This window comes from Oryctolagus cuniculus, chromosome X (genome assembly GCF_051225735.1).
Source record: "Oryctolagus cuniculus isolate XC-2025 breed Fujian yellow rabbit chromosome X, ASM5122573v1, whole genome shotgun sequence".
In the NCBI taxonomy this organism is placed as follows: domain Eukaryota; kingdom Metazoa; phylum Chordata; class Mammalia; order Lagomorpha; family Leporidae; genus Oryctolagus; species Oryctolagus cuniculus.
The window spans coordinates 71,495,066-71,519,894 of record NC_142888.1 but is presented as its reverse complement, the minus strand read 5'-3'; the positions used below and the strand labels follow the sequence as shown (position 1 = coordinate 71,519,894).

Sequence of the window (24,829 nt, the reverse complement as noted above, 5' to 3'; positions counted from 1 at the left end):
AGTGCTCCAGGGTAAGGGGATTATCCAAGGTGACACCCAAATTGGGTGTGGTAAATCTCTCTTTTTTAATCAGAGGGGAGGATTAATCTGTTCTGTTGGCATAGTCTCATGCTCAGCTCCTCTCCTCCAAGGAGACCAATGCTTAGTCATAACCCCAGTGGGTATAATATTCATTCACTCTGCTACGAGAACCACATAAAGGATCCGTGCAGTCTTCAGTATGACCATGGATCCTGCAGCAATGACCCTCACCAGGGAATCTGGGAGCCCCAAGCATGTGGAGCTGCCCACAGTGACTGCCCAAAGACCCAGCCACACCCTGCACCCTCACATGCAGCCACAGTGTTTTCACAGTCCCAGCACACAAGGCTCCCAGAGTCATACGTGCCCAGCCCCTGTCAGTTCTCGCAGCCAGACTAAGGTATCTCCGCTCTGCTGATTGCTGGGCATTCGGACATGAGCTGGCACAGCTATTGTGTATGTCCAAATGGCAAGTGCACTCTCTCAGCTAGTCACAGGACACCAGTGCTGGGTAGTCGAGGAGAAAGAAATGTGCCCTTTTTATCCCTCTAGGTTGGCAGGTATACTGTCCCCCACATGGCTCCAAACTGGACTCCCTCCAGGCTCTTCCTGCAGGTTTATCTCCAGTGGCTTGGGCTGCTGCGTCTGGTCTGATCTCTCTCTCCAAAGCTGCTGCTGAGGCTCTCGGCTGCTGGGGTCCTGAGTTGTGCACATCCACATCCTCCACGTAGATCCACAGTGTCCTTCTAATTTACGTGGAGTTTCCTCTGCAGTTTTCTCCCTAACTCTTCCCTGAGATTGCGCTCTCTCCATGATTTTTTTTAAACTATCTCCCCCTTGACTAGAGTAGTAAGTGCCCTCCCTATTCCACCATCTTGGTGTCCAAAATAAACTTTTAATTCTACTCTCTATGAACCTCGAAATTATTTTTATTTGAATTTTTACTTATGTATTTGAGAGGCAAGAAAAAAAAAGAATCAGAGAGAGAGAAAGAGACAAAGAGAGCTTCTATCCTCTATTTCACTTCCCAAATGCCTGTCATGGCCTGAGATGGGCCAGGCTGAAGCTGAGATCTGGGAACTCAACTCAGGTCTCCCACGTGAGTGGCAGGGACCCAGCTACTTGTGTCACCATCTGTTGTCTCTAAAGGTGCACACGCACAGTGAGCTGGAATTAGGAGCAGAGCCAGGACTTGAACCCGGGTACTCTGATATGGACATGGGTATCTCAACCAGCATCTTCACTGCTAGGCCAAGTGTCTGTATCATCCACGAACTTTCTGAAGTACTGCCATACCTCAGAATTTAGCATCTGAAAACAACATCTATTCTTAACAATTTTTGTGGGTCAGGCATTTGGTAACAGCCAACCTGGGTGGTTCTAGCTCAAGGTCTCTCAGGAGACTGCAGTCAGCACGTGGGCTGGGGCTGCAGACATCTGAAAGCATGACTGGGGCTGGCGGATCTACTCCCAAGATGGCTTATTCACACAGTTACTGGTTGGAGGCCTTAGTTCCTCACCAAGTGGACCTCTCTCTAGGGCCATTTTTTGCAGATTTATTCATTTATTGGCTTATTTATTTGGAAAGTAGAGGTGACAGAGAGAGGGGGGAGACACATAGAGAGATCTTCAATGCACAAATGGTCCCAACGGCCAGGACAACCTGAAACTGGATCCAGGTCTCCGATGTGGGTGGCAGGGGCCCAAGCACTTGGGCCATCTTCTGCTGCTTTCCCAGGCCATAGCAGAGAATTGGATTGGAAGTGGAGCAGCCAGGGTACAAACCTGCACCTGTATTTTTAGGATGGTGGTGCTGCAGGCAGAGGTTTAGCCTACTATTCCACAGCACTTGCACCTTGGTCCTCTCACTTTTAAAGAAACCCTGCCCCTGCCTGTGTATGCTGTGTCTCCACTTAGAATTTTTTTTTATCTCCATGTAAGAAAAGGACCTGGATTGGAAATCAATATGCTGATATGCACAGTATAGTCATCAGAAGCAAGTCACTAAGTATAGCCCACACTCAAGGAGAGGGGATTAGGCTCCACCTTCCAAAGGAGGAAAGTATAAAATAATTTATGAACAGTTTTTAAAACCACCAAGAATTCTAAACTGAATGCTTGCACAGGACGGCATCCCTAGCAAGAAGATCAGGGGTGGGGGCAGAGGACAAAAGGCCTTGCTCCACTAGCTGCTCTCTGTTTTATCAGAGAGCAAAGTCTTTTCCACAACGTGTCTGCCTACTTCCCTGTATAGCTCACTGGCCCAAATTGGGTCAGTGCCCATTCCCAGACAATCTGTGACAAAGAGGAACAGGATTAGCATGCTTAGTTTAAGTCAATCAAGATTCCCCCTTTGGGGCTGGGAGATAAGACTATCTTCCCTGGACATTTGTCCCTGGCCCAATACTCAATCAAATCAGGTTTCTGCTATGAAGGTGATGGGTAGCAAACAGTTGTTTGCAATAGTAAATGAACAAACAGCTATCCATATGTCTTAGGGTAAAAATCAGACCTTTAATGTAGTTATAAGGCCCAAAGGATTTGGCCCCAGCTTACCTTCTCTCACCAACCTTATTTTAGATGTCTTTATTTTTCAGCACATCGGACTGTTTGTGTTGTCCCAGGCTCCATCCCCCTTTAGTATTTTTGCTCCTCTGTTCCTGTCCTGTCACTGTTTCAGATCAGTACTGATGAAGTTCAATGTTCTCATCTATAACAGAGATGGCAATAGTAGCTACTTCACAAAGCTATTGTGTGGAGTAAACGAGTCGTCTATGCTCAGCCCTCAGCAGTGTCTAGCAAATAGTAGGTGCTTAATAATTGGGAAACACTGTTAAGTGCAGGCTCTCAGACTGTATGCTGCTTGTTTCCTGGCTGATGTCTTTTGTTGCAATTCCATTTTATCAAAAAAGAATGGCTTGGCCTATCTCTCTGCTTCCTCACATGTTCTGCCATCCATCACTCTCATCAGACCCCAGAGTAATGGTGCTGCCTGATCTTGGGCTGTAAGCCTCCAATGCTGTGAACTGAAATAAACTCCTCTTTTATAAGCTAGCTTTTCTCAGGTATTGAAGTTACAGCGACAAAAAATTGACTAATACAGAATTTATCTTTAAATTCCACTTTTTATGAACGTTTTGAAATACTCTAAACTTCTAGGTCTTTGAGAGACAAATTAAACATTTTTTCCTCACAAACACATGGAATCATGCAAACAATTAAAAAAAACTGACACGTGGCAGGTGCTGTGGCGTAGTGGGCAAGCTGCTGCCTGTGGTGCCAGCATCCCATACAGGCACTGGTTCATGTCTGGGCTGCTCCACTTCTGATTCAGCTCTCTGCTAATAACCTGGGAAAGCAGTGGAACATGGCCCAAGTCTTTGGGCCCCTGCACACATGTGGGAGACCCAGAAGAAGCTCCTGGCTTCAGATCAGCTCAGCTCTGGCCGTGTCAGCCATTTAGGGAGTAAACCAACAGATGGATGTCCTTTCTCTCCGTCTCACACTCTCTCCATCTGTAACTCTATCTCTCAAATAAATAAAAACATCTTTGAAAAAAAATGGCTTTCCACTACCACGATAACCCAGATGGAATGAACAAAGTGCTAGATATACCCACAATTGATCATGAGAAGGCCAGGAGGGTCATCTGGGCCTCGAATGTAGACTCATTTAGAAGGAACTCCAAGAAGTTATTTCCTAGTGAGGTTTACCATTATAAACAGGGACAGGCTCAAAAGAAATGGATGTGCACCTTGTAATTTTAAATTGTGTCTTGCAATAAAACTTATCTGGACCTCAAATGCCAAGTGTGGGAATTTTTGCTTCAGATTCGATTTACTTCATTCCAGCTGACTGGAAGCATGCTGGACACAGAGTACCTAGTTCCTAGCAGTGGCGTCTGAAATACAGTTTAGTTTATGGACCCTAGATCCGGATGGTCTAGGTTTGAAATCTATTACACATTCTGAGACCCTGAGCTAAATCTTTGTGCATCACTTAGCTCGCCTGCAAAATCAGGATGACAGTTTATCGCAAGTTTTACGAGCACTGCATTCCTTAATACATGAACAAATGCTATATGGGTTTGCCCTAGCATTAACCACGTAGTAACCGGAACAATTACATTGAGCTTTTCATTCTAAACAAAAGGAGGAAGGCAGGGGGATCTGGATCTTTCCTGACTTCTGAGAGGTCTGTATTAATAAATAAGGGCTTAGTATCACAATTCCATTTGGAGGAGCCATACGGAGGTGGTATTTGCATTGATCCTGTTAGGGTTGCCTGGAATTCCATGGCGTCATAGGCCTGCTCAGCGCTGCGGCTGTTCTGAGCACAGCTCCGGGGACGGTGGCAGAGGCCGCTGCCTCGGGCCTGGCACACTCTCCGCCCGCCCCTCGGCACCACTCGGCCCCTTCCGCACCACCTCCGGGGCCCCGCGACAACGCCGCAGCTCCACCCCTAGTCGGGAAGATTCCCTGCTGTCGCTGCGTGCCGGACGTGACAAATGGAAACTGCACGTCCCACCAGTGCCCTCGCAGACAGACAGAGCCTCGGAGCAATGGCATCGCATCCGCCCCTTCGGGCTGCGGCCAATACCCGCTGCTCTGCTCGGCGCGCCCAGAACAGCAGCCGGGAAGGGGCGGGCGGGAGGCGGGGCTTCGGGCACGTCGTGGACCCGGTCCCGGGCGGCGCGGCTCCCAGTCTGCTGCACGCGTCCGGCCTGATCGCACGTTGCCTGCTCTCTTATCCCCATCCCGCCGCTGCCTGAGACCCCGGCCTCTCGCCTCTGCTCAGTCGCCAAGATGTCACTTTCTAACAAGCTGACTCTGGACAAGCTGGACGTGAAGGGGAAGCGAGTCGTGATGAGGTAATAACACGTTGGTACCCGCACGCCCTCGGCCTCTGCCGCAGCCTTTCTGGCCAGGGCTGACTTTTTCCCTTGGCTGCCCAAAGTTGCTTGTAGCCTTCAGCCGGGGCTCAGGGGTGCTAGGCTTGCAGGGCGAGGCTGCTGTCCGTTGTGGCTAGGACGGATTTGAGGTTTGTAACTGCATTTTTGCCCGCTGAGAAAGCGGCTGTAGTCACTCTTTGGGCGTGGATTCCACTGAGTGAGTGAGGGTTCTGATTGCCAGGACTCGTTTTGCTCTCTTTTTTATTCTTGAAATGCAATTCTGTCGCCTCCAGCTCCTAGTCGGCATGGTGGGACTTAATGCTTATCCCGCAAATCTGTAGGCCCCAAGAAAGGGACCTTGAAAGGTCATTGGGTAAAATTTCCCTTCCCCCACGGCCCCAGACCATCCCAGACGAAAGAGAAATGGCTCCCATTTCAGAGGTCCCTGCACAAAGGGATACCTTTCCCAGAGGATGCCGATTTAAATATTCAGTAGAACGCCTCTGAAGAATTGGGGGTGGGAGGGTGGGGAGGGGCGTACCAGAGGAGGCCTTGCAAAGCTTATGTAACAGGCCGCTGTCGCCATACCTTGTAGGACTCCAGGCCCCGAGGTGTGCATCACAGTTGTGACACATGCTGGGTAATGGGAGAGCAGGGTGTGGCTCCTCATATTTGCTGTTCTCCAACCTCACACTACATGTTCTAGAGGAGTTGGGTATTAGAATTGGGGAAGGCTTTTCATGCACTTTGGGGTCTCTTGCTCTGCACATGTGGATCCCAGGTTACTTACCAACATGGCTTCTCGCTTATATGCCAGAATTCCTGGTGTGATGTATGAAATTTTTACATTTCTTCTTTTTGTAACTTTGCCCAGAGCAAAGTGTAAGAGGATGGTTAGGTGGGTTACTAAAGCACCAGCCCATGATATATCTTGGCTACCTCCAACAGTGGGCTTTTGAAGGGCTTCAGGGGCTTGGATTAATTGTGTTGTGCAGCACTGACCTTTTCGAGAAGTGGTTGATTGATGGACAGGCAGATGAATGGTGTGATCCAGCCCTTTTCCCATTTTGGGCAGGTTCAAGTGAGGGCACTTACGGATGTTAGCAGACACATAAGGCAAGTGAGGATCTCCCTCCCCTAGCTTTAAACATTTGAGGGTACTTAAGACTTAAGAGAATTGTATAGATACTCTAAAAAGTTCACATAGCTCTCTTTCCCTATAAAATTATTATGGCCAATATGGGTTTATAGATGGTCTTTTCTGCCTTGCTATCAAGACCCCAATAGCTTAGATCCATGAGAAACACGTGGTGTTCACATTGCCCCAAATGACATAGGCCCTTCCAGTCTTGGCAAAGTCGAAATCACAGCCATTTTAGTATTAGATAAGGGCCCTTTCTGACCCTCCTGTGATACTAAAGAAAGGGAGTAGGCCCAATGGAGAATAGGGTGGATGGATATTGGTGTAGGGCTAACTGTTAAGTTTGAATTATTTCCTTTTATCTCCACTGTGCTCCATGCTGACTTTCCAGATACATGCAGCAGCTGAAAGACAGGATGGGCATCGTGCTGGTTTCTTTCCTAGAATTGCAGTCTTGAGCTTTGTCTGCTTTTCTCCAGGGAAAGTGGTCTGAGGAATTAACTCAGCTCTCTTGGGGATAGGACTGGAGGAGGTGCTTATCTTTTCTCCCTGTGCAACTAATAAAGTTACCTTTAACAGAGATTAATCCTGAGCTTTGAAATGATTGGCTAGTCCTGTTTAGTTGATGTAAAGTGACCTGTTCAAGGTTACTGAACTAACAAGTTGGTGGCAGAGCCACGACTACAATTTGGGCCTCTCTGGCTACCCACCAGATCCTCCAAATACAAGGGGACTTTTAAAAAGCTCCTTGAAAAATGAAATTGCAAGATCAAAGTGTCAAAAAAAATTAAAATCTATTCACAGGTGTTTAATAATACACATTTTCCATGAACTTTTCAAAGCCGGCTCCTTGGGGGAATGTAATGACCAAGCACAGGTTGAAATCAACCCTTTGTGTGCTGAAGGTTGCAGTCATTAATTCCACACCTCCCCCCCAGAGCCTAATCTGGATACATTCTGTTTATTTAGGTTGTGGACAGGTATTTCGTGCTCTGATTATTGATGCATCCCCTTTGACAAACAGGGCTATTTTTTTTTTGGAGGAGACCAGGGCAACCCAGCTTTGTCAGCTCAATTCCTTTTTGTTTCAATGCCTTTATGTGGTGGTTTCTGGCAGTGTTTCAGAAATGGGGCCTCCTGCGTAGTGGCTGCTTCATTTTCCTCCTCTCTGTGTACTGCAAAAAAGGAACTCTGGTATTTGCTGACTCTTCTGGCCCCCAGGCTTGAATAGGCAAGGGCAATTGACTGAATAGTGAAGGGCAATTGACCTATTAGTCAGAAGCCTCAGACTAGTTTATTACCATATTCTACCTTAATTTTTTAGGGCTCCAGTTGCCTCTCCTGCCCCCTTGGGTAAACTTCCTGCTCAATTATGCGGTGTCATTTCCTTTCTTTCTCTTATAGGTTGCCTGTCATCCTTTGCCTGCTTGTAAAAAACTTCCCTTATTTTGTTCCCTCCTTCAAAAAAAACCAACCCAGTGGTTTTCTCAAACTTGTTGTAACTTGTTAAGCAACAGCTTTGATGTCTTGCAGAATGAGAAACAGGAAAAAGTGAGAGCAAAGGAAAAAACCCGGCTCTAGACAGCCAGAATACCCAAATTTTCCAATCAGGAACAGTGAAGCAATGGACAGCATGGTTCTTATGAGAGTTTTACTGGTACTGGGCCTTGATTCCAAAATTTCAAGTAGTAGAGGTTAATACTTGAATTAAGTTGGTTTTTTTAAAGTTTCATTTTGAAGTAATTTTAGATTCACAGGAAGTTGCAGAGAATGTGCAGAGGGATCTCTCTGTTCACCTAGTTTCCCCAATGGATACATCTTAGATAATTAGAGTACAGTAGCAGAGGTAGTAAGTTGACATTGGTGTACAGTGTATATAGCTCTACAAGGTTTTATCGCATGTGTAGATTTAATCACCACCAAGATCTCCTTCATGTTACCCCTTTATGGTTGTGTTCCTTTCCCCCATTCCTAACTCTTGGCAACCACTGATCTGTCCTCTGTCTCCACGAGTTGCAATTTCAAAGCTGTTCTGTAAGTGGAATTAACAGTATGCAACTTTTTGGGATTTACTTTTTTTTTCTTTCTTTTTTTAACCCAGAAACCTTTTATTTAAGGTATACAGACTTCATGCATTTCATAAATACAAGGGGATTGACTTTTTCACTCAGCATAATGTCCTTCAGAATTACCCAAATTGTTACATGTATCAACAGTTCATTCCTTTGTGTTGCTCAGTAGTTTTCCATGGTATGGATGTGTCAGAGTTTGTTTTACCGTTCACCCACTGAAAGATATTTGGATTGTTTCCAGTGTTCAGCTATTCAAACAAAGTTGCTATGAACATTTATTGTATAAGTCTTGGTATGGAATATACTGTCTTTTTTTTGGGTAAAGACCTAGGAGTGGAGTTGTTGGGTCATATTGAACCTTTTGAGGGATCACCACGCTCTGCCAAAACTACTCCACCATTTTGCACTCCTGCCAGCCATGTGTGATTGACCATTTCTTTACAGCCTCACCAGCATTTGGTAGTGTCATTATTTATTCTAGCCAATTTGATGAGTGTGTTAGTGGCATCCAACTTTGTACCTGAGGCAAAGCTCAAGCGTGTTTAAGGGAAGTGTAAAAGGAAGGGGTGCAGATGTTAAATAAATGGAGCAGGTATGTAGGCAAGAATAGTTCCTGTCCTTAGAGGGGAAATAAGCAAAGCCATTCAGAGTGCAGAAGATGGCGAGGGAGAGATAATGCAGAGGGCAATGAGTAAAATCTGATGTTCATCAGTAAGCTGATGCCATGGCAACTTGCATAGAGGAGACAGATTCTGAGTGTTTCTGCGCCCGAATACTCCTTCGTGTAAGTCTGGGGGTAGAGAGCAGCACTGCAAAGGGGTGGCTTGTGCTCATCCTCTTACCATTAGCCCTTTTGACTACGGGCCTTCTGGGAGGCTGCGTGGGGGGAAAATAACCCAAGGTAATGGGATACTCTATCCTCTTTGGAATGTACTTTTAAGGCTGGCAAGGGCCTTGGTCAAGATATTTAAAGATGCTTATAATCAGAATCAAGTGGCCTGAAACGAAGTCGAGTGTATTTCTTTCTGCAGAGACGTAGTGCCTTTAATTAAGAAGACTTTAAAAATGAATATAGAATTATTGTAATAAAGAATTATTTTTGTTCACTCACTTTTGAAAAGGTTGCTCTCTTAGGCACTATGGAGGTAGACACTATTATACCCATTCTACAGATGAGAAAAAAATCATGAACAAATGATTTCAACAGGCAAAACTTAGACCTTGAATATAGCTGTCACATAATTGTTTTTACTCATATCAACGTAGGCTGAGTTTCCAAGGAGTTCCGAAGAATTGATTCTTAAAAAGAATAAAGCCAGTAATATGTTGAGTAAGAAAGGAGAGACTGCAGTAAATTATTAATTTGCTCTGGCCATCTTAGCTGGGCTGTAAGTCCCACCTTCTTGCAGACTATGAAATAGGCCATCTGATTTATATGGTGTGTCTATTGCTTGAAGGATACTATGTGAACTTGGTATTGGACACTGGGTTTCCAACCAGTCTGAAGGCCAAAGTTTTCTCCATAAAGAATGATATTCTCTCTTTTTTTTTTCTCTTCAGATTTTTTATATTTTCCTTTTTGAAAAGTGTTAATATTTAAATACAAAAACTTCCAAGAATGATATTCACTTGCTAAGTTTTATTCTTTCAGTTAATTTCTTCCTTTGGAGTGATGTTAATTAGCTTTACAAGGACCCAGAAATAGTATCAAAGGAGTCAGACTCAAGAGCATTCCTTATTCTTCACCCTTCCAGCTGCCACTCAGATGGAAATCACTTTGCCAGGCCACATAGAAATCTTTTTAGATGGAACTGGCTTTAGCTTCTCAAGTCTTCTGGGCTTCTTCCTCTAATTTAAGTTGGGTTTTGTTTTGTAAAATTTATTTTTAAAGGAGATACTTATTTAAAAGGGTACACAAAATAAAGCTCAAAGAATTACCACAAATAAGCACTTTTGTATAATCACCCGGGTCAAGAAATGGAATGTTACTGGGTCTAGCGTTGTGGCAAAGCCACCTGCAGTGCTGGCATCCCATAGAGGCACCCTAGGTTGGAGTCTCGCCTGCTCTTCTTCCAATCCAGGTCTCTGCTAATGGCCTGGGAAAGCAGTGGAGGATGGCCCAAGTGCTTGGGCCCCTGCACCCACATGGGAGACCCAGAGGAAGCTCTTTGTAACTCTACCTTTCAAATAAATGATAAATCTTCAAAAAAAATTGAACATTACTAGAATCTTAGAAGCTCCCTCTGGTGTTCCATCCCAGTCTCTATTCCCATTCTCCTCCCCGTGGCTAACTACTATCTTGCCATTTAGTGCTGCTGGTTATTTTTAAGGTGAGATTTGAAATTCAAATTTATAGAAGTGTATCATTAACAGTCTTTTCCTCTTTGAGACAATGAATAGTTGACCATGCTCCTGAACCTGAAACTTGTTTTCTCTTTCAGAGTGGACTTCAATGTTCCTATGAAGAACAATCAGATAACAAACAACCAGAGGTAAGGTCCCTGCTAAGCCTTGTGGGTGGTGAGAAGAAATGGGTTTCCCTTCATATTGTAGAACTATAGCAACTTAAACCATAGGGTTTTGGCTTTCCACTAGCCTATCAGCTGGCCTGCTTTGTTTCTAGTTTCTGAGAATTAATAAATAGAAAAAAAATCACTTTATGATTTTTTGCATAAAAATGGAAGGGTGAACTCCTGTTTTTTTTTTCCTAATTTGAAGAATTTTGGGTTATTTTTAGAAAAATGCCAAGGATTAAGGTTAATTGGCTTCTCTTACAAGAAGGAACTGTGTATGAGAAGGATTTTTTAAATGTCAGTAATTATTAAGCTTATGTGGTCTTACAAGCCCCTATTCCAGATGGCTCAAATCAGTTTTGAGAATGATTTATTTTTGCTTCTGAAAAACAGAAGGGGGAATAATTCAGAAGTAACATTTTCAGTGGGTTAGCTGCTCCAATGTCTTGTGTCTTTGATTCAGGATCAGAAATTTTAAGTGTTGATAATGCTCTTGTTTTTACTAGATTGTAGAAGGTTTTTGTTTTACATTTTAGAGGAAGTGTTTGAGCTGGGAAGGTGCTTTTCAATGACCTAGACCAGTGTTGTAGAATAGAAGTAGAAGGTGAACCACATTTTCTAAAGTCTGAAATAATCACTTCAATGTGTAATCAATACGGAAATAATTTAAAGGAACATTTACCTCTTTGGTACCATGTCTTTGAGACCTAACCTGTATTTTACCCTTGCAGCTCGTCTCAATTTGTACTAGTCAGGGTTCTGGTATTCAGTAGGTACACTTGGCTAACGGCTGCCACATTGGACAGTGCACAGCTAGACCCAGAACATCTGCACTATTGGTCCCAGTACAGAGCCTAGTATTTTGTCAGATACATTCCTGCTGCACCAGGCTGGCAGAACCTTTGTACAAGGAAGCTCTGACCCCTCTTGATTTTTATTATCACACCTCGTGCAGAAAAGATAGGAAATGTGCCCAGTAAGGCATTTTATGAATAAAGGGCAGAGAAATATGTCTGGGTAAAGAAATCCGTGGAGTTAACAAAATGAAGCATTAGAAATAACAGAACTGGAGCTGGCATTGTAGTGTAGTGGTTAATGCTTGTGGTACCAGCATCCCATATGGGCAGCCTTTTGGGTCCCTGCTGCTATATCCAATCCAGCTCCTTGCTAATGGCCTGGGAAAGCATTGGAAGATGGCCAAAATCCTTGGTCTCCTGCCCCCAACGCGGGGGACCTGGATCTGGCTCCTGGCTCCTGGTTCCTGGCTTTGGTCTGACCTAGCCCTGGCTGTTGCAGCCATTTGTGGAGTGAACCAGTGGATGGAAAATCTGTCTGTGCCTCTCTCTCTGTAACTCTGCCTTTCAAATAAATAAAATAAGTATATAAAAAAGGAATAACAGAACTTACTGATAATGGGTAACTCTTAAAAATTAATTGGTTTTATTGGGCTAACTTTATAGCTGCTACATACTTATTTGTACACATGAGTTATATCTGCTAAATAGCATAGGCTATTTTAGAAAGATAGCTTGGTTTTTTATCATCCATTGTGTGCTCAAATGATACCTTCTGGGTTTTTCCCTTGCCAGAGTATCTAAAATCTCCTCTATCATTGTTCCCCAATCATTTTTGTTCCCCTACTTGGCCTTATTTGCTGTCTCTTATCAGCATCTGATATATTATGTGTATACACACATATATATTCATTGTCTCTCCCACCATTAGAATTTTACGTCCATGGGAGCATAGGCTGTGCTGTAATTTATTTCTATAGCCCAAGAACCTGGAATGTCTAGTACAAAAGAAACATTCAATAAATATTTGTTGACTAAAATCAATGTTTTTCTTTGTTATCAATTTTACTTTCTTATAAACTTACAAAAGTAGAAAGTTAGCAGATTTGTGCAATAATTTTAAATGTTTAAAGAGAGCTTAATTAATGTAATAAATGTGGTGCAGTATGGAAACCAAGTTCTATATAATGTATTTATTTTTTATCTACATAAAAAAGGATCGATAATTGGTATAGAAAAATTACTCAATATTTTAAATTTTCCTCCGATTTCCTTTGGTTTCATGATTTGGGGATTTTACATATTTTCCATAGTCATATTAGAAGGGTTTTCTAGGGGTCCCCAAGACCACCCACATGTCCATAGTGGTACAAGGAAGACTGGCATCATCTTTAACTTCTGAAAATGAAATCTGAGGACTACCATTAAGTTGCCAACAGTTGAGTGAAGGAACTAGGCAAAGACAAAGGGACTTTATAGTTTATGAGGTTGTGAATTTATTTCCCACTAGTTCCAATGAGTAACATTGTTCTGTCTGCTGTTTTTGCTTGCAGGATCAAGGCCGCTGTTCCAAGTATTAAATTCTGCTTGGACCATGGAGCTAAGTCCGTTGTCTTGATGAGCCACCTAGGCCGGCCTGATGGTGTCCCTATGCCTGACAAGTATTCCTTAGAGCCAGTTGCTGTAGAACTCAAATCTCTGCTGGGCAAGTAAGTGCCAGGCTCTGGTGCTGGTAGACTTCATATCAGGAGACATTGTCAGACATGTTGTTACTGGTTCTTAACTTTCAAATGGCTTCAGTGTGTTCATCTGTTACCCTCTGCAGGGATGTTCTGTTCTTAAAGGATTGTGTGGGCCCAGAAGTGGAGAAAGCCTGTGCCAATCCAGCTGCTGGGTCTGTCATCCTGCTGGAGAACCTCCGCTTTCATGTGGAGGAAGAAGGGAAGGGAAAAGATGCTTCTGGGAACAAGGTAGGGCATACGATTTTCAGCTTACTGCGGGTGAGGAGGGCTGGTGTCTTTCTGATTGAAGAATAGAGGAAGCTCATATTTATTTTTTCCTTAGAAACCTTTTTATTGAAGTATAACATAGATATAAAAATGCAACTTGATCGATTACTATTAAGTAAGCATATCTATGCAGCCACCACCCAGGTCATCAATAAAATGTTACTAGCATCTCAGAAGTCCTGCTCGATACCTTCGAAACAGAGGTCAACACCATTGAGATATAAAAGTACTCAGTGAATATGATGGTCAGGACATTGCTTGGATTCAAGGCATTTGCTGAAGAAATACAAAGAATTTTCCTTTAACTCCCCTTAAGATAAGTAGGTACAGATATTATCCCCATTTCATAAAGAAACTAAGTCTCAAACACATAAACAAACAACAGCTTACATCAGAAAGGAGGCATTGAAAGAGGCAGTGGTGATGTTGCTGGACTTTATAGCTCAGTCCATTAGATCAACAAACTTTGTCTATAAATGGCCAGATGGTACATATCTCAGGCTTTGTGGGTCATAGTTTAGTTGCGACCATTTATGGTCTGTGTGGGAACTACTCACCTCTGCCCTTCTGCCATGATCTGACAACCAGAATTCAAATGTCAAATAAGAAAACTAGCTTTTTGAGGATGATCTTGCATTTTCCAGTTGGCTAGACAGGAAGCTGAAGGCACGTTTTAGTACTTTTCACCCTTTTGATCTCTAGTGTATCAGAGAACATATGCTCTGAGGCTAGTAACTTCTGACATTTCTTAAGGTCATTGAAAGTGCCTGCTTTCAAGCAGTTTCTTTTCTTAGCACCACAGGCTCTGGCCTTGCCTTATCCTGTCTTTGGCATGGTTTTGCTACTGTAGTAGGAGTCAAATGCTGACCTAAAATTTGATGCCCTTTGAAACTGAAATTTAAGATGCACAAACTCTAGGGCCTTGAAATGACAGAAGGCAACTGGCAAATTGAGGCAAAGTCTTTTATTCAAGAAATGATGACATGACTATGTTAGTCTATATGACTGAGTTAATTGATATGTAGTGTCTAATGACTTTCAGTATCTGAAGTTTCAGGAGCTAGTCACAATTTGAAATGGATTTAAAAAAATTCCAAGTGAAGGCAAACATTTTTCCTTTATCTAATATACTCAATATTCTTTTTCTTTGTATTTTTAATTGATACATAATATTTGCACATATTATGGAATATAGTATGGCAATTGTTAGAAGCATCTTCCTTATAGTTACTAGCAGATCAGCAATGAGAAATGGTAATTGTTTATTTCTATGGTAACTTTTTCATGAAGAACTTTGAATTTACATCATTATTTCCCTTAATTCTTAGAGGGTTTTCATGCCTTTTTGCTGTCTCACCAACTCACGGTGGTATGTGATGCTTTCATGGTTTTCTTTGGAGTCATCAATATTTCCTGGGTTGTTTTTTCCTGCAGGTTAAAGCGGAACCAGCCAAAATAGAAACTTTCCGAGCTTCACTTTCCAAGCTAGGAGATGTCTATGTCAATGATGCTTTTGGCACTGCTCACCGGGCCCACAGGTATCAAGAGCTTTGGTCAAATGCTGGGCTGAGGACAATATGTGTGTTTACTTGAGCAGCCTGAGCTCTGGGTAGTTTTGGGGATTTCTGTATTGTACTGTGATCCTTTCAGTTTCTCTCATTGGAGCTACTGTGACTCTTGTTGAATATCCCTCATGCAAAGAGGAATAAAGGTTAAAAATGTTGGGAATTGTGAGCTTTTTGTATAGCTCTAGGTTGCCCTTTTCTCCCTTTACTGACTTCTCCCTTAAGGAATTTTATGAAATCAGAAGCTACGCTGTCATCAACTGGCCAGATACTTATTGTGATTATGCCCTGGGCGTGTTGAAGCTTCTGCTTAAGTTTATTGCTTTTTACTCTTTCATTTTGACCCTGCACTATTAGACAAAAACCTTGTACCGAAGTGTTTTTGTTGGTTGCTGTTGCTGTTTAGGGATAAAAGATAAGGTGTCCTGGAGTCTCAGAAATGAAAATATTTGGGTAATGAGGAAATAGCTTCTAGGACTGGAAGAGATGGTGGGGTTTGAGCAGAATTTGAATGTCTTTGGTCTTTCCTAGCTCCATGGTGGGAGTCAATCTGCCACAGAAGGCCGGAGGGTTTTTGATGAAGAAGGAGCTGAACTACTTTGCCAAGGCCTTGGAGAGCCCAGAGCGACCTTTCCTGGCTATCCTAGGCGGGTATGCAGAACTCCTTAAGATCATACTTTAAGTAGTATTTGCCTGGTAGTAGGCCATAATTTGGGTGGTTCATTGTCAAATAGCGCAATCACACTGTGGGTGACTGAGGAGAACCTTACTATAGTTGACTATCTATAAAGGTGGCTTAAGTTTAGGGAACCACAAAGAGACAGTGCAGTAACCTGGGGCTAGCACCATCCCAAGGCCTGAGGGAGCAAAGGGAGGGATGGTTACCAGAGTCAAGAGGACAGTTGTGTGGAGAGGGCCTTTGGATAGGTCTTTGGTAAATGGAAGCAGGGCTCATTACTGGCAGGGACAGAGCCAGGGGATATTGACTCTGAAGCAGTCTTCTGCTGTTTCACCCTCAGCCATCCCCAGTTGGCTGAAACTCGACTGGAAACCAGAGGGCAAGGGAGCCCTTTTACATGCTCCATGCAGGTCAGCCTCCTGGGATAGAACAGGGTAGAAAAGGATAGAAAATGGTGCTTAAGGGAACAATGGGGAGAGATCCACCAAAAGTGCTCATCTGACAGTTCTGAAGCTCTTGGATCTTGCACACACATTCAGCCTCATGTATGCTTAAGCTGTGGTTTAGGCTGCGTCTCTCTAGATCACACACCTACTTCATATTTTCTCCTACAGGGAAAGGCAGCATGTGGATAATGATACTCTGATGGTTTAGTTAAAAATAGAAACTTCAGAAGTGAAGGTCAAGAGGATAGATTTTCAGTGATAAAGTAGGAATGGGGAGCTTGGGACTGCTTATAAGATAACTTCTTGTCACTTGGCATGGCTGTCTAGGTAGCAGCCTTTTTATGGCTGAAGGACCATGAACCTTGTAAAGAGCAGGGTTTTTCCCCCGTGGGACTGCCACACTCAGCATTTCCTGATGAAAATTGACTCTGGAGTTGGGTGTCAATTTCAGATAGCATAGCTACTCTCCAGCCTTCATGACCCCAGTTTCAGTGTCCTAAAAATAATTCAGGTGTGTACAGGTTTCTGTGTCTTGTTCTTACAGAAGAGGTATGTTCCTAGAAGCGTGGCTCTCGTGTATTGAGTTATAAAGGTCAGACTCTGATCTTTGCTGACCTGGAGATTAGGATTTGAGCTGTCTGGCTTTGTTCTCCAGCTTTCTGTAAACATAGAATATGGGAATGAGTGCCACCTAATGATGATGGTTAGGTTTAAAAATTTTTTTTTAATTAATTTATTTGAAAGGCAGAGAGAAAGAGAGACTCCAAGATCTTCCATCTGCTGGTTCATTTCCCCAATTCCATCAGCAGCCAGAGTTGGGCCAGGTCAAAGACAGAAGCCAGAAACTTAATCTGGGTCTTCCACAAGGGTGGCAGGGACTCATCTGCTTACGCCTTCACCTGTTCCTTCTCAGGGTGTGTATTAACAGATAGCTGAAATTGGAGTGGAGCTGGGACTTGAACCCAGGCACTGTGATATGGGATGCATGTGTCCCAAGCAGTAGCTTAGCTGTTGTACTTATGGTTAGGTTTAGACATATGTTCTAAGACCCCCAGTATATGCCTGAAGCCACAAGTAGTATAAAAACCCTGTATGTAGTATGTTTTCTTCCTATACATATGTACTGATGATAAAGTTTAATTTATAAGTTAAGCACAACAGGAGATTAACAACAATAAGAAAGTAGAACAATTATAACAATATTCTCCAATAAAAGCTACTAGCATTCCCCATTTAATAGTTTTAGATCATAGTTGACTGAGAGTAATCGAACCACAGAAAGTAACAGTACAGATAAGGGGGACTACTGTAGATCTTTTGGGAAGTTGATGTGGAGGTTTCTTTTTACTGCCTATCTTGCAGTGTAGTGCCCCTCAAACAGTGTTTGAGGCCATGTTGTATTTGATTTTTTTTAAAGATTTATCCATTCACTTGGAAGTCAGAGTTACATAGAGAAGGAGAGGTAGAGACACAGAGAAAGAGGTCTTCCATCTGCTGATTCACTCCCCAATTGGCTGCAACAGGCAGAGCTATGACGATCCGAAACCAGGAGCCAGAAGCTTCCTCTGGGTCTTCCCATGTGGGTGCAGGGGCCCAAGGACTTGGGCCATTTTCTACTGCTTTCCCAGGCCACAGCAGAGAGCTGGACCAGAAGTAGAGCAGCCGGCTCGCAACTGGCGCCCATATGGGATGCCAGCACTGCAGGTGGCAGCCTTACCTGCTACGCCACAGCATTGGCCCCATGTATTTTGTTTTAAAACTTTATCATGCAAACACTAAAAACTGTATTGAAGTTGAGACATTGTATACATCTCCAGGTACCCATTACTCTGGTTCAATAATTAATTGTTTATTTCTAGCGATCTTTTATCTGTGCTCTAACCCTTTCATCTACACTGAAGCCTTAGACACTATATGCTTATAATACTTCTATATTCCTCTAGGAACTGCTCAGGATGTTTATTTTATTTGAAAGGCAGAGTGACAGAGTTCTTCCATCCACTGGTTCACTTCGCAAATGGCCACAATAGCTCGGGCTGGATCTGGCTGAAGTGCAAGCCAGGAACTCCAGCCCAGATCTAAGTACTTGGGCCATCTCCTGCTGCCTTCCCAGGTACATTAACAGGAGATCCGAAGCAGAGTAGCCAGGGCATAAACTGGTGCTCTGATATAGGATGCAGGTGCCTGAAGTGAGGGCTTGACCCCCTGCACCACAACATCCACCCCAAGAGATTTTAAATAGCCACATTATACTTAGAAAATTTAACAGTTTTCTTTCTGTCATCTAACATCCGGCCTGTATTCAGATGCTCTTGCTTATCTCAGAAGTATCTCTTTACTATTGGTTTGTTTGAATAAGGATCTGTATAAAATCCACGTACTGCACTTGGCTATTAGGTATCTTTTATTCTAGAATAACCCCCTTTTCCTTAGTGTTTTCATCCTGTTGATTTGTTGAAAAAACAGGGGCGGCATTTGAGCTGTAGACTATTCTACATTCTTTATCTTGAATTTCATTTCCCATAAACTTTGAAGCATTGTGTGTGTGTGTGTGTGTATGCATGTATTAAAAACAAATAATCCAGGGTAGGCATTTGGGGTAGCAGTTAAGCTGCTTGAGATGTTTTTTGCATCTCATATTGACGTGTCTGGATTTAATTCCTGGCTCTTCTGATTCCAGCTTCCTGGCAGTGTGCACCCTTGGGAGGCAGTAGGTAATGGCTTAAGTAGTTGGGTCCTTGCCACTCACGTGGGAGACCTGGACTGAGTTCCTGACTTCCGGCTTTGGCCTGGCCCAGCCCTAGCTGTCCCTGGGCATTTGGGGAGTGAACCAGGTGATGGGAGATTGCTATCTATCTGTCTCTGCTTTTCAACTAAATAAAAGAAATAGATTTATGGCACAGCAGGTTAAAGCCCCAGCCTGTAATGCCGACATCCCATGTGGGTGCTGGTTCGAGTCCCAGCTGCTTCAATTCTGATCCAGCTCCCTGCTGATGTGCCTGGAAAAGCAGTGTAAGATGGCCTGGAGGAAGCTTCTGGCTCCTGGCTTTGGATCAACTCAGCTCCGGCCGTTGTGGCCGTATGGGGAGTGAAACAGTGGATGGAAGAGATTCTCTCTCTCTCTCTTTGTCTTTCAAATAAATAAAATAAATTTAAAAAAATAGATTTAAAAAAATAAAAATAAGGGCCAGTGTTGTGTAGCAGGTAAAGCCACTGTCTTCATTGCTGGCATCCCATATGGGTGCCAGTTTGTGTCTCTGCTGCTCTACTTCCTGGCTTCTGACTTTAGAAGCTCCTGGCTCCTGGCTTCAGATTGACCCAGCCCTGATTCTTCCAACCATCTAGGGAGTGAACCAGATCTCTGTGTGTGTGTATGTGTTTCTGTGTCTATCTCCCTCTCTGTAACTCTTTCAAATATTTAAAAAAAATGAAAACGATCCATTCTTACACTTTGTAGTAGTCAGTCTTTGCAGCTGAAATAAGTAGTAAGTTGGCCGCCCATTTCCCCACATCACTGTTTGGGTCTTTTTTCTCTCACAGGGAGGGGAAAGGTGCATGTGTAGTATCTTATTTCCCTCACCTGGAAAATAAGCTCCGAAGGGATAGGGATTTTTCTCCTGCTCACTGATGTTTCACAAATACCTAGAATATTGCCCAATAGAGATTAGGTGCTCAATAAATTTGTTGAATAGGGTGGTCAAACAGAAAAAAAAAATGCTATAAAGCAAATGTCCCAGTAGCTGAGTGTGGGGTATGAATTCAGACTAGGAATATCTATTTTGTTTTTCAGAGTATACCTGTTTGGTATACAGTGTGATCCCTATACTAAGGTTAGAATAGTTCTGAGTGGCCTCAGGGATCCCACAGTTAGAAATCTTAAAAAGCCCTCTGAATTTTAGCAGGGAGGGCAAAGCAGACTTAATTTGGGACCTGTGGTTTCTTTAGACAAGATGAGGTCTTCTAAGTTCTTGGTCTAGAGTCATACCTTAAAATTTGACTCTCTTGGGTTGACACAATTTGACTCTCTTGGGTTGGAGAAACACAGGGCACAGTTAGGAAAGAATTTTGTCACTATGGGACACTGCTGTGTTCTCGTGGCTTGATATAAAAACTCAAGCTTTGTATAATGTTAGTTCCCTAGCCAGTTGTTCTTTTGGTGATGATTCTTGTTTTCCCTCTAGAGCTAAAGTTGCAGACAAGATCCAGCTGATCAATAATATGCTCGACAAAGTCAATGAGATGATTATTGGTGGTGGAATGGCTTTCACCTTCCTTAAGGTGCTCAACAACATGGAGGTAGGAAACAGTGGATGTGAAATCTCAGCTCTCCATGATAATAGTGGGTTATGTAAATAAAGCCAGCTTCTGCCATGAGCCTGAAAAACTCCCATTTTTATTTATTTCAATAAGTTGTTTGCCTTTTGTCTTTGCATTGTTCCTTTATTGTATCTGGTTCCTATCTGCTTTGCGAGGCAATCATGTTCTTAGTGAAGAGGCTGATCTTCATCATCTTGGCTCCTCTATATAGATTGGCACTTCCCTGTTTGATGAAGAGGGAGCCAAGATCGTCAAAGACCTAATGTCCAAAGCTGAGAAGAATGGTGTGAAGATTACCTTGCCTGTTGACTTTGTCACTGCTGACAAGTTTGATGAGCATGCCAAGACTGGCCAAGCTACTGTTGCCTCTGGCATACCTGCTGGCTGGATGGTAAGTCACTTGGGTCGTTGATAGGAGGAGTGAACAGAAACTTTTTGGTATCATTGATTCATTCACTGAACCAACCAACCAACCAACCAAAACTTTAAAACAATCCTTATATATGAGATCTGTGTCAGAGAGAACTCCAGATGTTGCAGTGAGTTACTCCTAGTGGGGAGAATCCATGGGGGAAAAGCAGTGGTATTAGATTTCTCCTGTATTCATCAATAATGTGGGAGCAAAACCATTTTTAAAATTTTCTTTATCTATTTAATGTTTATTAAGTACTTACTATGTGCTAGAGACAATGCTATATACTGTTTTTTTGACAGGCAGAGTGGATAGAGAGAGAGACAGAGAGAAAGGTCTTCCTTTTGCCATTGGTTCACCCTCCAATGGCCGCCGCGGCCGGTGCACCGCGCTGATCCGAAGGCAGGAGCCAGGTGCTTCTGGTCTCCCATGGGGTGCAGGGCCCAAGGACTTGGGCCATCCTCCACTGCCTTCCTGGGCCACAGCAGAGAGCTGGCCTGGAAGAGGGGCAACCGGGACAGAATCCGGCGCCCCGACCGGGACTAGAACCCGGTGTGCCGGCGCCGCTAGGTGGAGGATTAGCCTAGTGAGCCGCGGCGCCAGCGCTATATACTTTCATGATTTGGGCTCTTATGTTGCTAACCTATATAAGAAAACTTTCTTATGAAACTGTTAAATTAGTAGAAGTATACTTATTACAAGTAGGGGAAAGGGGTGTGTGTGCAAAACTAATATAAATAGTTGTTTGTAATGTTCTCTACATTATTGGTCATTTTGACAGCTGTATAAGATTATATCAAGCCGACATGCTAGTTTGCTTAGTCATTTTCCTTTTATTGGGCATTTGAATGTTTAGTTCTGTGTTCCTCAAAGTAAGGTCCCAAGACTAGTAGTATCAGCATCATTTTAAAACTTATTAAAAAATGCAAGTTCTTGGGCCCCACACAAGACGTACTGAGTCACAGTCTCTGGGGATGGGCCCAGTAATTTGTGTTTGAACAAGCTCTCCTGGTGATCCCGATGCACACCACATTTTAAGAACTACTGATCCAATTCAGTGTTTCTCAGTCTTGGCACAATGGGAGTCTTTAGAAAGTTCACAGAAAATGCATATTATGAAAAAGAAGCTGTATGGATTTCAAGTAAATTTAATTCCATTTACCATGAACTTTTGCAAGTCCCTTCACATTAACATCTCAGATTGTTTTTGGTGTGGGGGCTGTTGCACTGTAGGATGTTTAAAGCATCCCTGGCCATTAGGTGACAACCAAAAATGTCTCTAGATACTGCCACATGTCTAAGTTCTGAGGTTTTCTAAGAAAAGACTTGATCTTCCATAAAGTAGAATTTTTGGGTCATTGGGCATGAACAGGCTTCCAATTTTGAAGACTGGAGTGTACCTTTTTTTTTTTTTCATCCTTGAGTTCTTGTCTTGGTAGAGATGGTATTTGCTCCCCTAAGTAGTTTCTCTTGACAGCTCATCTTCTCTTTTAACTCTACCAACAGGGCTTGGATTGTGGTCCTGAGAGCAGCAAGAAGTATGCTGAGGCTGTTGGTCGGGCGAAGCAGATTGTGTGGAATGGACCTGTGGGGGTATTTGAATGGGAAGCTTTTGCCCGGGGAACCAAAGCCCTCATGGATGAGGTGGTGAAAGCTACTTCCAGGGGTTGCATCACCATCATCGGTAAGGGGTCCTGTACAAAGGTGACACTGGAATTCCAATCAGGGAAAGGTAGAAAGGAATAGTGAGCTTTTCTTGAGTTTGTTGGCTCCGAACTAAACAGGCTTGTAATTCAGGGAGGAGCCTCATGATGAGATGGAGCTGGGGGGTTCATGAGCTACCTATGGGTCAAGGAGCACAGTGCTTTAATGTCTTGGTGCCAATCATTTTCTTCTCTTTTCCTCTTTTACCTGGCTTTCATTCAACAGGCGGTGGAGACACTGCCACTTGCTGTGCCAAATGGAACACGGAGGATAAAGTCAGCCACGTGAGCACTGGGGGTGGTGCCAGTTTAGAGCTTCTGGAAGGTGAGGTTCTCTACATTTCGGCTTTTTGGGCAAAGGGTGGAGGACTGCAGTGAATGGTGGGTATAATAGAGTAGAGAGTTAGTGGATAATTACTGTCATTACTAGTCATTATTAGCTGGATGGTACAAATGGAAGAACTTGAAATAAAGCTCCTGATAATCCATTTGAAGTGGGGAGGGACCCAAAATGCAAAAGTTGCCCAACTCTTGTCCACAAAAAGATGACATGTTACTGGGAAGCTAGAAGGGGACAGATCTGGTTTAATGGGCCCTATAGTAATTCTGTCTCTGTATGTGTGCTCTCTCAAAAACAGGTAAAGTCCTTCCTGGGGTGGATGCTCTCAGCAATGTTTAGTATTTTCCTGCCTTTTGGTTCCTGTTCATAGCCCCTAAGTCAACTTAGTGTTTTCTGCATCTCTACTTGGCATTAGCTAAAACCTCCCCCCAACATCAAGATTCAGCTAATGGCCAAGAGATGCAGCACCAGGAACCTTTAAACAGTTGCACAGCATCTCAGCTCATCTTTACTGCACCCTGGATTTGCCTACATTCTTCAAGATCTCATCTAATTTCCTAGTGATGAAGCCATTGTACATTCTAGAGTGCATATATTTATATTTCGCCAGTTCAAAGAAAGTGAGCTGTGTTAGCTTAGCTGTCTTTTTGAAGTAGTTTATTCTGATTAGCTTTGTCGCTGCTTCACTTCAGCATGGAAACAAGATAAAATACTAGTTTTAGACAGGCAAACAAAATTGATGATCACGTAAATAAACAATAAAACTGTCCATTGAAACTGGGATTTTTTTTCCTTGTCATTTTTGTTAGGAAGTGTGAGAACAGAATCTCAGGGAAGGGACTAAATGTGTACACTCTGTCAAGGGCCTACTCTATAGCAGACATTGTACTACTGCTTTACTTCATCAGTTACACTTGATCATAATTTTTAAAATATTTATTTGAGAGGGAGAAAACCAGAGAGTTCCCATGCGTTGGTTCATTCCCCTAATGCTCACAATGGCCTTTGGCCAGAAACTCAATCCAGTATTCCCATGTGGGTACCATGAACCCAATTACTTGAGCCTGCTTGCCTCCCAGAGTCTACATTAGCAAGAAGCTAGAATAAGCAGCCAGAGCCAAGTGTTGACCCAAGTGCTCCAACATGGAATACAGATGTCTTAATTTGTCTTAACTGCTAGGTCATATGCTTGACTCATGCATGTTCATAATTTAAAAAGTCAGGGCTTTTAACAGAACAAAAAAAGTCCTAGCCCATCCATCCCATTCAATTCCCATTCCCCAGAGGTGACTGAGTTTTTTTCTGGTATTTACCTCCATGTTTCTAAGTAACATGCTTATACAAATATCTATTATTTTCCTACAATGGAAGATTGAACTCTTATAGCCTCTGTTCCAGACATATTTTCACTTCTTTATCTCAGTATAGTTTTGTCATTGTTATAGATCAGATCAGAAGTCTATACTATAAATACCATTCACAGCTGAGCTAGGTGGTATTCTGTGATTGTACTTACTTAGGAAACTTTTTCTGTGGAGCTGTTAGTGGTTTTTAAAAAGTTTTCTTTTTGCCACAAACCTGTCAGTTTCATCCCTAAATCTGCCAGAACTGTAAATGTCTCAATATAAGCATATCAGTTAATTTTTAGAAACATACTTAAGAGGTTGAACGAGTGAGCTGCCATTCATTTGTTCTCCAAATATCCACTATAGCTGGGGGCCTGAAGCTAGGAGCTAGGAACGCAATTCAATGATGTCTCCCAGGGCCTGCACCAACAGGGAACTGGAATCAGGAGCTGAGCTAGGGATTGAACCCAGGCACTCTGATATGGGTTGCAGGCATCCTAACTGGTCTCTTAGCTGCTAGGCCAAATGTTCACCTTTAATCTGACCTTCAATCTGTTAATTCTTATTGGAGACATACTTG

General features: G+C 43.0%; 1 protein-coding gene across 1 annotated transcript; it reads left to right on the top strand.

Annotated features, from left to right (window-relative positions):
* Positions 1-4,723: 4,723 nt before the first annotated feature.
* On the top strand, positions 4,724-23,686 carry PGK1 (phosphoglycerate kinase 1). Its single transcript, XM_002720132.6, has 11 exons — positions 4,724-4,891; positions 10,567-10,617; positions 12,986-13,141; positions 13,258-13,402; positions 14,876-14,979; positions 15,538-15,657; positions 20,313-20,427; positions 20,660-20,839; positions 22,367-22,544; positions 22,790-22,888; positions 23,202-23,686. Exons 1-11 carry the CDS (start codon positions 4,827-4,829, stop codon positions 23,240-23,242), a joined length of 1,254 nt encoding a protein of 417 aa, XP_002720178.1. The 5' UTR covers positions 4,724-4,826; the 3' UTR covers positions 23,243-23,686.
* The last annotated feature ends 1,143 nt before the right edge of the window (positions 23,687-24,829 follow it).

What these genes read in the sequence shown, in the direction of transcription:
- PGK1 (XM_002720132.6), top strand. Translation starts at nt 4,827, where the DNA reads ATGTCACTTTCTAACAAGCTGACTCTGGACAAGCTGGACGTGAAGGGG. An exon ending in AGGTGCTCAACAACATGGAG is followed by an intron (nt 20,428 to 20,659) that starts GTAGGAAACAGT and finishes TCCTCTATATAG; the next exon opens with ATTGGCACTTCCCTGTTTGA. An exon ending in GCATACCTGCTGGCTGGATG is followed by an intron (nt 20,840 to 22,366) that starts GTAAGTCACTTG and finishes CTCTACCAACAG; the next exon opens with GGCTTGGATTGTGGTCCTGA.